We start from the raw sequence: 12,878 nt of genomic DNA on the forward strand, positions 1-12,878 counted from the left end.
AAACCAAAGAAGATAACCTCACTGCAAAATGGAGACCAGTTTGGAAACATGAAATAGGTTTCCAAAATGGTAGGACAAAATGCTAATCTGGGCCTGCTCAAAAATTGACAAAAATTGTTCTCAGTTTTAAAAAGAAATATAATAGTGTTGACTGTGAGGAGTAAAGGCAATAAACATGAATTAAATTTAGGTATGGAAAGGAATGTTATTACCACTGGAGTGAAAAGAAAACCTGGGAAGCTTAATTCTCGTGGAGGAGAAATGACTGGAAAATAGCAAATATGAGCAAATTTGATGAGTAAATTGCTCTGACGTCAGTAATATGTCATGCTTCAGAAGAGATTCTGAAAGAAGGACTAATCGTAGGACGGTGGGTGGAGGAAAACGTGGCAAGCGCCTGTGAAAGGCAGGGCAGGCTTGGCTGCCTAAATAGCTCTGCCTTTCGAGAAAGCTGAGATCTGGCACAATTTCTTTGCCTAGGAAAGCTCGTATCTTTAAACCAAAAATTGCCTGCAAGATGCTGCCTTGGGAAACTATTAGTGAAGCTGGATAAGGTGGAGAAATTTTGCAGTGAGAACAGATGAAGACCCTGTTGGGTTGTGCTGAAAGGGAAGAGATCAGGCTGAAGGGAGAGACCGGAGGAATTTCGGAAGCATTGATCTTATTTTGTATTTTTTATTCAGTACCGTGGCACAAAGCATGGTCACGCTCCGGTGAAATCTTCTGATAGCGCAAAATTGGGGGATATTATCAACAGAAAGGAGGTTTGCTGTGCTGAGGGTTTGGGATGTCCGGTCGTTTATTTGCGGCTATTTGCCGCTGTCCCGAAGCCAGCGCGCCGGCTGCGGACCCGGCCTGGGGCTGGTACGAGGCACGCGCCCTTCGCTCCGCGGAGGGCAGGGGCCGGGCTGCGGCGGCCGGGCTCTGCCCAGGATCCCGTCGCCGCCCCGTCCGCCTCTCCGGCACCTCCCTGCCCCGTCCCGGGGAGCCTCCCCCGGGACTTCCAGCGCGGCTTGGATCGTGGTGCAAAGTAAACGATGGTCGGGATTGCTATAAGCTGCAGTACGGCAGCTGACTGTTGCGAGCTCCAAGAAGCGTCGTTTAAAATGTCAGTTTACCTGAATTTCAAGCGTTTTGTCTTTAGCTGTGTGCCTTCTCTAAGGAAGAGATGACTAGCAGCGGTACCGGCGCAAGCGTGGTGCCTAATTTACGGGAGGTGAGGGAGGCTGCGTCAGGCTGTATCCGGCTTCCGTTATGTAGGCGATTAAATACCACGGGTGCAAAGGCTGTTGGTATCACCGGTGGAGGTACCGATCAGTGGGAACCTAAGGACAAGATGCTCTTGGGTGGATAATGGCAAGAGAGAGTTCCCGTTCAAAGAAGCACAACGTGGGCTCTGTAAAGATTGCTCCTTGGGGATTTTATATTTTTATATTTTATGCCTGCAGAACAGCCCTTTTAATATGGATGCAAAGATTTCACATCTCCTCCTGGCATAGGAGGCTTGCAGAATTTCTTCTTTCTGGTGGTCTTAAAAAGAGATGAGTTTTTTAAAGCGCCAGAACGTCTTGTCACCGTTGTACATCAAGTTGCAAGCATCTCCACATTTCTTCTTCGTGTTATCTAATTTAAATAGCGATGCTGAATAGAGCTGGGTGCCGGCGTCTCTTTGCCCAGTTACCCTGCTCTTTTGCAATGATTAAGCTACCAAAAGGGTGAAGCTAGGGTTTTGCATACACTGTATGTGGGATGTGTTTAATTCATGTTGTGTTTTGCTCAGCGGGCAGCAAGGGTTTGCCTCCCCTCAGGTCCTCGACCGAAAGCGCCGGCAGGCCGAACGCGATACTGCTGTCGCCTCGCGACGGGTACCAGCGTTGGACACGTATCGTTGCGGGGTTGCGTTGCGGTGGGTGACGGTGGTCACAGAGCCTGGGGGACGTGGTTGCAAAGCTGACGCTCGCCTTTTCTGCTCCCCGCAGACCCCCCGGCCGTGGAGCCGACCTTCCTGGAGATCAGGCAGGGCCAAGGCCGAAGCGTCACCATGAGCTGCCGGGTCCTGAGAGCGTATCCCACCCGGGTGCTGACCTACGAGTGGCGCCTGGGCAGCAGGTTGCTGCGGATGGGCCAGTTCGACGTGCAGGATTCGACGGAGTACACCGTGAGCAGCCTCTCCCGGGACAGCTACGGCGTTTACAACTGCAACATCATCAACGAAGCGGGGGCCGGCCGGTGCAGCTTCCTGGTGACAGGTAGGCTCGGGGGCTCGGGGGCCCGGCGGAGCGCGCGGGCTCTGGCTTCGCTCGGCGTTTGCTAATTCTGCCGCTGCTGCGAGCAGCTCCTTGCCCAAGAGCCGTGCCCTTCAAAAGAGACCCGCCTGGTTTGGGTCGCAGCAAGGTTGGTGACAAAGTCGATTACTCTTGATTCAGTGACTCAAAGATACAGATTTTTATAGACCAAACGCAAACGTCGCTCGGCTGCGGGCTCTGTCGCTGTGCTTTCGGGGGCGGCCGGGGGGAGCCGTCAGGTAGCAGGCTGGAGCTGTCTGAAGTTTGCAGGGAGGCTTGAATTTCCTCTTCTCGAAAGTCCTGCAAGCTGGAGACTGGGGCAGTTCGAACTGCAACATCAAGCATCGCCAGCAGCCCATGGGTAAAGGGGGGCTGACATTTGCTGCTTTTCTTAAAAAGCAGGGGAATTTGTGATCCTAATACTCAAGCTCCAGACTCGGGGAGGGTATACCAGCCCGGCCGTGGTCTGCCCGTGTGGCGTAATCAATGTCCTGCGTTCAGACATGCCTCACGGCGTGTCTTCTATCTTCAATACCCCCTCTTGGATCTGAATGTTAAACTGGGCTTTTAGAGACTCAAATTTTGATTCTTTTTCTGTTGGACATTAGTTACCACGACTGGAAGATCCAGTAGCCGTGTGGCGGTAAGGTGCTGCCCGGGCTGCGCGGCGCGGCCGACCGTGCCGGCTGAGGAGCAGAGCCTTCCTCTGGGCTGCTGTCCAGCCTCGGCTTAGTGTCGGCGGGGGGAGGAAAGCCTCCCTGGGCAGCTCCAGCGATCGAGCTCTGCCCAAGGCAGGTGTCTGAAGTGTATGGAAATAGGTAAAAGACAGCTGTCTAAAAGGAAAGATTTCCCAGGTCAATTGGGTTTTTATTTACAGCTTCTTTACTTGCTGAGCCCTGGCTACAATCAGATCTAAACGTTATTTTGCTTTTGAGGTTCCTGGCAAGCTGGCAGCTCCCTGGGCCCTGCCTTTGTCTTGGAAAATGGGCATTATTATTGGCTTCACTGCTACCGGCAGCGAGGACATTGATTAATTGATCAGCTGCAGAGATTTTGCACTTCAAGCCCGTTGGATGAGACTATTAAGCACTTCTATGAGTGATCCTGCAGCTTGCAGGTCCTTGATGTCAGGGCAGAGCCTCCGCAGGCAGCTGTCTTGGAGCAGGGTCCTGAACCGCTCGGGCTCCCTGACCCACCAGGCCAGAAAGCCAGGTGGGTGCCTGCCTTGGCTTTGTCAAAAACATTTTTGGACCTAAGGTGTAACAAACAAAATATTTTGACTCATCTCCTTAGCATTTTTCAACAAAACTTGGTGTGCCTGAATGTGGGTCCTTTTTTTTCTCCTGTAAAGTATGTTGATGGGCGTCTCGGTGGGCTGCGTCCGGGACAGCAGTGCGCCGCGAGCGTGGCTGAAGGTGCGTGCCCCAATACGTAGTGGCGCTAGTCCCTTTGAGACGTAATTGAGCCTTGGGATGACTTATTATTCTGATCTAAGCGCAGATATTTTCATAGGCACCAACTTCTCAAACTCTTTGGAGTTTAATCCGAAATGTGGCTTTGAAGGAAACAGGAGAAAAAGACTTTTTCCTCAAATGAGTAAATGCAGTTCAATTTACTGTTCATCACTCTTTGGACCCAAGACTGTGGAAAGCTATTCTAAGGCAATTATTTTGCCAAGATTGGGACAATCTGAGTGGGTTTCTGTGATTTATCACCATGCCAAAGCAAGGCACATAACTGAAAATTAGTGCTAAAATGGTTTTACGATATACTCTGTCTCTCATCTCTCTGTGTGCCGTGCTCGTTTTTACTCTCTACCATTATGTACGGTTGCATAAAGACACTGAAAGTAATATTTTTGGTTATGACGTCAGGATGTGCCGTAGTCCTTTAAGGTTAAGGCCAATGTTCTCGTATTTCGTAAATATGTGCTCTGACACGTGCAGCTGAAGCTGCCCTCAGCACAGAACCGCCAAAGGGAGGGTTCTGTTCCCGAGCTTCATCAGGACAGATGACGTTAAAGCACTGGCAAACTGAAAAAAATTACGGCATGGTAGAAAGGAGACTTTCAATTCACCAGGAATGTGAATGCAAAGAACAGGTCACTTCTTACACCAAGCCACACGCACACGGATTAAAAAAAAATCCGCAGCAGGAATCAGGCAGTGAGTTGAGTGCGTTTCCTTTGGCTGGAGCAATAGAAACCGTAGCAGTCCACTTTCACTCCGTTTTGTTTCCAGGTTTTCATGTAGTAGCTGAGTGCTGCATTGCTTACGTTGCAAGGTCTGCAGAGAAACGTTCGTATGCTAAGAGAAAGCTTTTTAGAATAAAATGAAAAGCAGCCGGTATGAAAAGATTTATACTGGTCCTAGGATTTGCAAGATCTGTTTTTATTGCACTTATGAGCCAAATTTGGGAAGACATAAGCAAAATAAATCACATGTGGAAAGGCGGAATGATTTATATCAGGTGTACCAATCTGAAGCAAATTTAACCTGCTAGCGTCTTAAAAATAAGTAAGAACATATGAACAAAATTGTGGGAAAGCGAATGTAGTTCATCACAGCTTCTAGATCTGTGTATTTTTATTCAGTGGTTGACAGTGCTCGTCATAGCCAAAGACTGACAGAAAGCACATTTCAAGCAGTGTCTCACTAAAACCCTGCCAAGCCCGGAAGAAAATAGGGAAAAAAGTGCCTGAAATGCAGAAAATGCCGAGAAAATGCGTGGCGCCGTGGCCCGGAAGCCCTGCCGCGCGGCGGGGCGGGCGGCGCGGGACGAAGAGCGCTCGCTGGTTTGCGGACGCGTCCCCCCCCCCGTGCGCCGTTCCCGCCGGGTCTGGCGGCGGTCGTTTCGGTGAGAGCAAGGCATTGGGAGCAAATCGCTGCGGCCTGAGTAACCTCCGTTCCCGCGGCGGCCCCGGCCGACGGGCCGCGCCTGGGAGCGCCGGCGAGGCGCGATGCGCAGGGCGCTTCCCCGGCCCGCCCTGCAAGGCGGGTACAGCGAAAGGCACTATATATATATATATATATATGCATGTATGTATTGCAGAAGTCCTACTTTGCTATAGCACTAACAGTATGAGTTCCAATAATTTTTCCTATTTTTTTCTTTTTTCCCCTCATTTCTGCCCTATACCACTCTATTGAGGCTGCATTGTCTAATATCTCATAAAAGTAGATTTATTATTTTTGCCCATTTTACCCCTCCTAGCATGATAGGAGCTGGAGTTCTTTCTACTTTTCTTTTCTTTTTTTTTTTTTTTTCCTGGTTGTTGCTTTTGCCTTTTCCTAGTTTGTGAATGATAATTTTGCAGCTGTAATGAATGTCCTTAAAGAAAGATTTTTCTATGTAGTGCATTACCAAATGGCCAATGAAGACAATTCAGATCTGCCATATGCTGTGGTTACAAAGTATTTTTCCTTTTTCTGAGTGCAGAAATTCCTGGAACAGTGAATAGATGCTTTTAAAAATAAATATGAGGGCTAGTTCATTTCTTTCTATTGAAATAATTTTATGGAGTATTAGAAGTTCAGATGAAGTAAAATATTCAGAGCAAAAAATCTTTTTTCTTTTATCAAAAAAAAAAAAAAATCAGAACGAAAGCTGAATGTTTGCAGGTGGGGAGGAGCTGGCGCTGCGGGACCCTCCCGTAAGGCCGGCTGCGAGAGCCGTCGCGGCGCCGGGTGGGAGCGGGGCAGGCGCCGCGCGCGGGACGCTCGCGCTTCTGCTCGGGGGCTCGGCCAGCTTCGGAGCCCGCCGCTCCGCCCCGTCCCGTTCACTGCCTAAGGCAGTTCGGGGCGTTTGTTCGATGCTGCTCTGTTGTTTCTTTTTTTTCCTTCTCTGTAAAATGTTGCATTAATTATTGAGCCGCTATTTAATTCCTTTCTCATTCAAGCCTGCGTCGTGCTCGCCGGGAAGCCGGCTGAGGCGAGCCGCCGGCGGTGGCTCCCGGCGCTTCCCGGCAGCTCTTGCCCCGTAGGGATTTTTTTATGTCCTTTATACCCTCTGGCTTAAGCCGTATTGAATGTCGGAGCAAGCAGAAGCACTGAGGGGGACCCTCTCTCCCCCGCACCGGGCTCAGGGCGAAGAAGAAGAAGTCACAGCAGAGCAGGGATGCCAATAAAAATATTCCAGCAGCAGGCTCCAAAACCCCTTTAAAATCGCCTCCTTGCACTATAAGCTACTCGGTTAATCCCATCCCTCCTGCGCTGCGTTATGAGCTAGTACAAGCATTTCCCCTGCTCTTCTATTTTGTCTTGTTTGGGTTTTAAACAAATTATTTATAACTTATGATTAGAACTTAGTATTATTTTATTGTAAGTCATTATTTAAAACTTATGACTTATAATTCATTATAACTTCATGAAGATTAATTTAAGTGGAACAGTCCTGTGTCACCACTCTTCTAAGTCTAAACTCTCTTGCAGCACGTCCTCGCTGAGCGTTTTCCTGAGGCTCGAGCGGTCCCTCCTTGCTGCTGAGTTACAGCTCGAGGAAAGAGGCTATCCCGTGACGTCTGGTTTTGAAAATTGCTTTTAAACTATGCAAAAGCCAAAGAAAGCAGTGCTTCTGTTATTCCTTTTTTAAAAAAGATTTTTTTTTTTTACGTTCCGTGGCTGATCTCCAGAGGTCCCTTCCGACCTTCCTGATTCTGTGGTTTTTTTCCACGCTGTCGGCAGGCGTCGCGCCGGGCGGCTCCGCGGTGGGACGCGAGCGCGTGCAGGCGCCCGCTGCGCGCCCGGGCTCTCCTCCCGCCCTAACGCTCGGTCGCACGTGGACACCAGCCGTGCCGGGGGCTCTGCGCGAGACCGGCTAGTTTAGCTGGCAGCCACGGCGCTGACGGCGCCGTCCGTCCGCCGAAGTGAAAACCGACTCTCTCCTCACCGTGCTGATCGCTTAAATTATTAAATTTAATTTAATTAGTTAAATTCCAACCTCCTGGCTTTGCCAAAACACCCCCACGGTCTTGGAAGGGCGTTCTGGAGTGGACCGGCTCCTGAAATGGGCAGAGTTTAGGCAGAGGCTCTCCAAAAACGTTCAGGGTCGGATACCGAATTATTCGCCGTCCCCTAACTGAGGTGCTGACTCTCGCGTTTCTCAAGGGGCCTCAGCTGGATTTCCAAGCATGGAAAGAGCCCAGATGTTCTTCCCTCTTTCCTGATAGTGACGCATGGTTGTGCTCCCAGAAACGTTAAGTTGCCAATGCTATTTTGTTTTGATGTTTTATTACGTGGTCTAGATTTACCTGCATTTAGTGGTGCCAAGTCTTTCAGAAAACCGAATTAAAAAAGTCAAATCTAATTAAAAAACATCAAAAATATCTAGAGGTTTTCTAGAGAAAACCTTGTCCCAGCATAGCTATAGGATCCATTTTCTTTTTCTTTGAGGAACGAACGGGAGCGAGTGTGTTTCCGGGAGCACGCCTTGCAGATGGTCTGTCCGAGCCGTGAACGGGGTCGGGAATTTCGGGTGCCCAGCCCCGGGCGCCCTGGCCTCGCTCGTGGGTGCAGAGTGCAGTCCTTCTCCCCACGAGCTCGCTCCTCAGCGCACTGACTTCCAGGCATAGAGTATTTAAAAGGATATAAGTTATCTGGAAGGTGTTTTTAATGGGTGAAGCTGCAGGAATGTGTTTTGCAATGAATATTTATTTACCAGAGCCTGCACATTTTACCGGAGGAAAAAAGTTTCAGTTTTTACAGTTGAAAAGAGCTACCACCTTTGGTCATGATACAATTCATGCCTTAAACAAAAACCACTGTTGTCTTTCCATTTTATTATTTGCTTTGGGGTAGTATCTATTATCTATTAAGCATTTCCCAGTGATACAAGAAGGAAAGTCCTTTGTCCTGAAAGCGTAAGACACTAACAAAAGAAAAACATACAAACAGATATATATAAATATATATATTTTGTAGAAGCCAACCAAATCTGTATGTGGCACACAGCAGAAATGCATTTTTAATAGAATTAAGAAGAAACAGGGGCCTTTACGGATTAAGTCAAAGAGGTTAAACCATGTAAAATGTAATGTATTTTTTGAAAAATTACCTAGTTCAAAGAAAACCTAATCAAACATCAAAACCACTTCTTTATTGCACTAAAACATAAAGGTTTTTTCCCTCAACTGCAGACTTCATGTTTGTGCTGATCTAAATAATTAATGTGAATCCAGAAATGAGGTCCTATTAAATCTTTTAAAACAGGATTATTTTCTCCCTCAATCAATTCTATGGCCAGAGAAAACCTCTGTGTATTTGAGGCAAGGCGGTGACGGTGCTTCTCGGGCGGGCGTTGAGCTGGGTGGCCAGCTTTAGTCTAGCTTCGGGCAGACCCAGAGTCTCTCCACGCTCCTCCATCCTTCTCCCCAAAGCCCAATAACCACACATCAGAGCATGGCAATTAAAGCCCTCATTCCAGGCTCCGGGTAAAAAGAGAATTAACTTGACTGCATTCTGCTGAGAAAAGGGAAGGAAAAGTGTCTTTTCCCTTCATCAGCACTTCTGCCTTGTAGTGGTTGGGAGTTTGGGACCAAAGGGATGTTTTCTTCAATACTGATTTAATTATTTCAGTGTTGAGTTTTCAAGAGTAAAAGTCAAGGGAAAAATCAGTTCCTTAATTTCAATCAAAATGTGTTTTTAATTTTCAGTTAAAAGTAGAATCAGCAATGAGTTACTCACAGATCCTGAGGATTAACTACGCGTGTCTCCTTTCAGGATGCTGGTTTCTCTATTGCAGCCTTTCTTGTGGTTTCGCTGCACTCCTGCCTTTGGGTTGATACCACTGGGCGCATTAACCCGCTGCTCTTTCCTTGGAGGTTGGTTCCTCTCCTCGGATGCTAGCTGTACTGGGTTGGCTCACCTCATCTGCTTTGTGTTAGCAGCTCTGGGCATCCTGCAGCAGGGTCTGCAACGGTGTTTGTGCAAGTCTTCCACGGTGTCTTTCCTCCTTAGGCCTAGGACGCTGAGCCCCGTTGAGAGTAGACCAAGGTAGGCCAGGGTGCCGTCCTGTTTACCCCGTGTTTTGAGAGACATGGAGGGAATGAGTCTCCCTTGGTGTTTTTGCTCATTCACTCTATCAAGATATTAGTGCTCATACTCTGGGTCATTGGCTTGCTTGTTCTCCAGAAGCAACAGCATGTTTTTTGATAAAACAATTTAGCTCTATGAGTAATCCAGCTTTCCTGGCCATAGGCAGCTGGCTGCGCAACAAAAATCTGATATTCTCCTGTTATGGCAAATTCAGGCAATCAAGGCCATGCCATGACCCGGGCTGACACCCATGGAAGAAGGTGATCACCAGGAACCTTGTCTGTCATCCTACAGCAGTTGGCAGAGATTGGCCACCCTGAGCTTTTTGCTGGCTGCTGATGAAGAAATCCCTCCCCATAATCCTAGGGGACTCTGGGCTGTGCTTGTACAGGGGGTGCTGGTCCAGCACCCAGGGGACAGGGAATGCCACTGAAGAATGTGGCAGGAGGAACCTGGAAACATCTGGGAGCGTGGCTGGTGGCAGCTCTCTAATGCTCTCAGCAATGGTGTCTTCTCACACTACCATCTAGGCAAGCTAAAAGACATAGAGACATCTCAAGAAAACAGCATTTATTTTTCCATGGCTGCATGTGATCACTGCCAGGCAATATTACAGAATAATTTATTAAGTGACGTTTGTCTCTCTGCAATAATCTCTGCTTCTTTTTGGAGAGCATCGTTGATGCCCAGGTCTCCATGTTCAGGGAACGTCACAGAGGGATGTATTTTGCCTTTTGCGTACCAGGAGCTCCAAACACCCTGTGCACAGCTGTGAGCAATTGCTTCCAGACAGCTCAGGTGTTGCTGGGAGGGCTCGGTGCTGCCTCTTCAGCAGCTTTTACCTCCCGGCCACTTCATCAGCCAAAAGAGCTGAGGACTGAAGTGGCTGACGGCAGCAGGATCCTGAATAAGTGCACGGGGCTCAGCTGTACCTTAACTCTGTAACTGTTCAGCAGAATAGCAAAGCAGGGTGCTAGATCTTACTGTCTCCAAAGCTCTGCACAGTGCAGAGGGCATTTACTTTTCTACTTTCTTTTCCTTCAGTTTTCCTTTCTCTTATAAATTGGATGGTGTGGTATGAACATTTCTAAAGGAAGTTTCCAGTGCTGCTCAGGTGAACAAATGAGGGTATTTTGGATTTATTGGAACTTGTTAAAATTGTTAACAGTTGCATCTAGGCTAGATATGAGGGACTTCTGGCTGAAGATGAGTCTGAGCAGCCTTTAAGTCAGTTCAGTTTTGATCCCAGCTCAATTCATTACAGAAGCATGCTAAAAAGGAAACAAATTTTTTGAAAGATCTAAGCTAAGCATTTTTGTTTAGAAGATCAAAAATGGTGGTAGAGATACTGGGTATATGGTGAAGATTTTTTTCTTTTTTTCCTATTCCAAACCTGCTGACAGATAGTAATCAACCAGTGTAAGAAATTAGCTCAGCAGAGGGGAACTTTTGGGGCATTTTAAAAAAAGGCCATTGGCAGTGATAATTTCTATACAAAGATGACTGGAATCATCTTGTTTTGCACGAGTATCAGGGAGTTGCCACGTAGGCAGCGTGATGGTTTTGAGTGTAGTGATGAACCTGCTTGATGTGGTACCGTGCACCACAGCTCCGGCTGGGCTTTTGACCCAGGTTTGGGTTTATCTGTCTGGCTAGGCTCAATATTTGTTTTTTAATACTGGAAAGGGAGTATTGGACCATGCAAATGCCCTGCTGAGCATGAATGAGTACTAAGGATCAGATTAGAGTCCTACATACCTCAGTATCCTGTTTTTCCTACCACCTAGGACCAGCTATGTCAGAAACCAGTCTCTAAGCACGCTAATGAGCTGGTATTTACTGATGCTTCCCACCTTCAGGGAACTTTCTGCCTGTGCACCATTAATAAGAGTGTTTAGTGCCCAAGAAAAGGATTTATACGCTCTAGATGACCTTGCTTGAGCCATGGGGTTGGACTAGATGATCTCCAGAGGTCCCTTCCAAGCTTCACCATTCTGTGATTTGGTAATATTTACAGTTACAAGTTGCAAATTACTTTTTATGAATGAATGTGCACCGGGGTCAACCAGAGGAGATGTGCTCTTTTCTGAGGCACTTCCAGCCAAAAATGAGCTAGTCACTTCAGGTTCTGAGCGATTCGAACACAGTTCTGCACCCCGGGTACAGGAGCAGGCCAGAGCGGCACAACAACGCAGTGAGGAGGGAGGTAAGAGAAAAGAAGGAGCAGAGGGAGGGAGGGAGTTGGAGATTCCTGACCTAAAATACCATTTGAAAGCACTTTTGGTTAATGTACTTTACTTCTCTTGAATAGAGAGTGCAGCCATACTCATGGGCATTGCTGCAGCTCAGATGTTTCAGTGGAATAATAGTTTAAATTAACTAAACTCCCCTGAGACCTTTTATCCACACTATCACTTGCTTCGTTGCTGTTGCAGGACTTAAGATTGCTTTGAGAGTCGTGTGTTTTATTAAATCATGAGCTCTGATCTCAGGGCTGTGCTCCTTCCCGCCAGCTGGAGCACAAAATGGCCCTTCCACTTCTCTTATTGCTCATGTTTGACGAATAAAATAATCTGTGTAAATTATCCCATGAGCTTAGGCATTAGCAAGAATAATCAAAGACTGAAGCTATTTTTCAGTGATGTGATTTCTGTCTTGTACACTGTATTTCAAGTAATTACTGGATAAAGTGGCCTCACTGGCAGATATTCCTTGAGCATAGCTGAACTCCAGTAGAGTCAGAAGCAAAGACAGAAGCAAGTAATATTCACATTTAAATTGTCTGTGTGTACAGAATTTTTTAAGTCACTTACCTGTTTTGCCTGGTTTTTGAAGTATATACCCATTTTGAGAGAACATCGGCTTGGGATGGATGGTAGTAGGTTATCCACAACTTTGAGCATAAACTGCCTTTTTTGGAGCACCGTTGCTCATTCCTGGAGCGCATGACTTCCTGATACCAAGCCTGTGCTTTCACTTGTTCATAGGTGAGATCTTCATACACTAATTTTTCTTCACCAAAGTTCTTGATTTGCTGCCCACCAAAGCTAGGCACATGCAAAAGCTTCCTTCTCGACACCTATTCAGGGACACAAAAGCAACACGATTAAATTAATTAACAACTCATTAGTTATATGGTATAGTATGTCTAATGTAATAATGATGTATAGTCAGGGGAACACTCTGGGTCTCTGCAGCTCCCACTGAATAGATTGAAAACTTTGGGGGCAAAACACTGTTACGTGCTTTATTTGCTGCCTTTTTTTTCTGCAGAGCACCAAGTAAAAAAATGCCTTTGCTTTTTGATAATTCCCACTCAAATTCATCTGGTATTACTTTCCTCTGTTTCAATCTTCAGGTTAAACTGTTCCTTATAATTCACTTTCTATCTGGCTGGTCCTACCATTCTTCAACAGTAGGACAAAATCCAGTTCTTGCCAAGACTTTCTTTAAACCTATTTGCAAATGGCACCATGTTTAAACGTGGAGAAAACTTGTTCAAATTGCCTATTTTAAAACTGTGTTGCAGTGAAGCAGCTTGCAGTCTCGTTTCCGAAATGAG

The 12,878-nt window shown here is 47.0% G+C and overlaps 1 protein-coding gene across 2 annotated transcripts in view; it reads left to right on the forward strand.

The window, feature by feature from the left end:
* Nucleotides 1-12,878, forward strand: part of MDGA2 (MAM domain containing glycosylphosphatidylinositol anchor 2) — a 349,837-nt gene that overhangs the window by 279,844 nt on the left and 57,115 nt on the right. For both annotated transcript variants that reach the window (XR_009958631.1, XM_062577836.1), the window contains exon 9: nucleotides 1,980-2,249. Coding sequence is in view for 1 of the 2 variants with exons in the window: in XM_062577836.1 (XP_062433820.1) it covers nucleotides 1,980-2,249 (270 nt within the window). In the remaining variant the exon portion in view is untranslated. The remainder of the gene's footprint in view (nucleotides 1-1,979; nucleotides 2,250-12,878) is intronic.

This window comes from Rhea pennata, chromosome 5 (assembly GCF_028389875.1).
Source record: "Rhea pennata isolate bPtePen1 chromosome 5, bPtePen1.pri, whole genome shotgun sequence".
Lineage (NCBI taxonomy): Eukaryota > Metazoa > Chordata > Aves > Rheiformes > Rheidae > Rhea > Rhea pennata.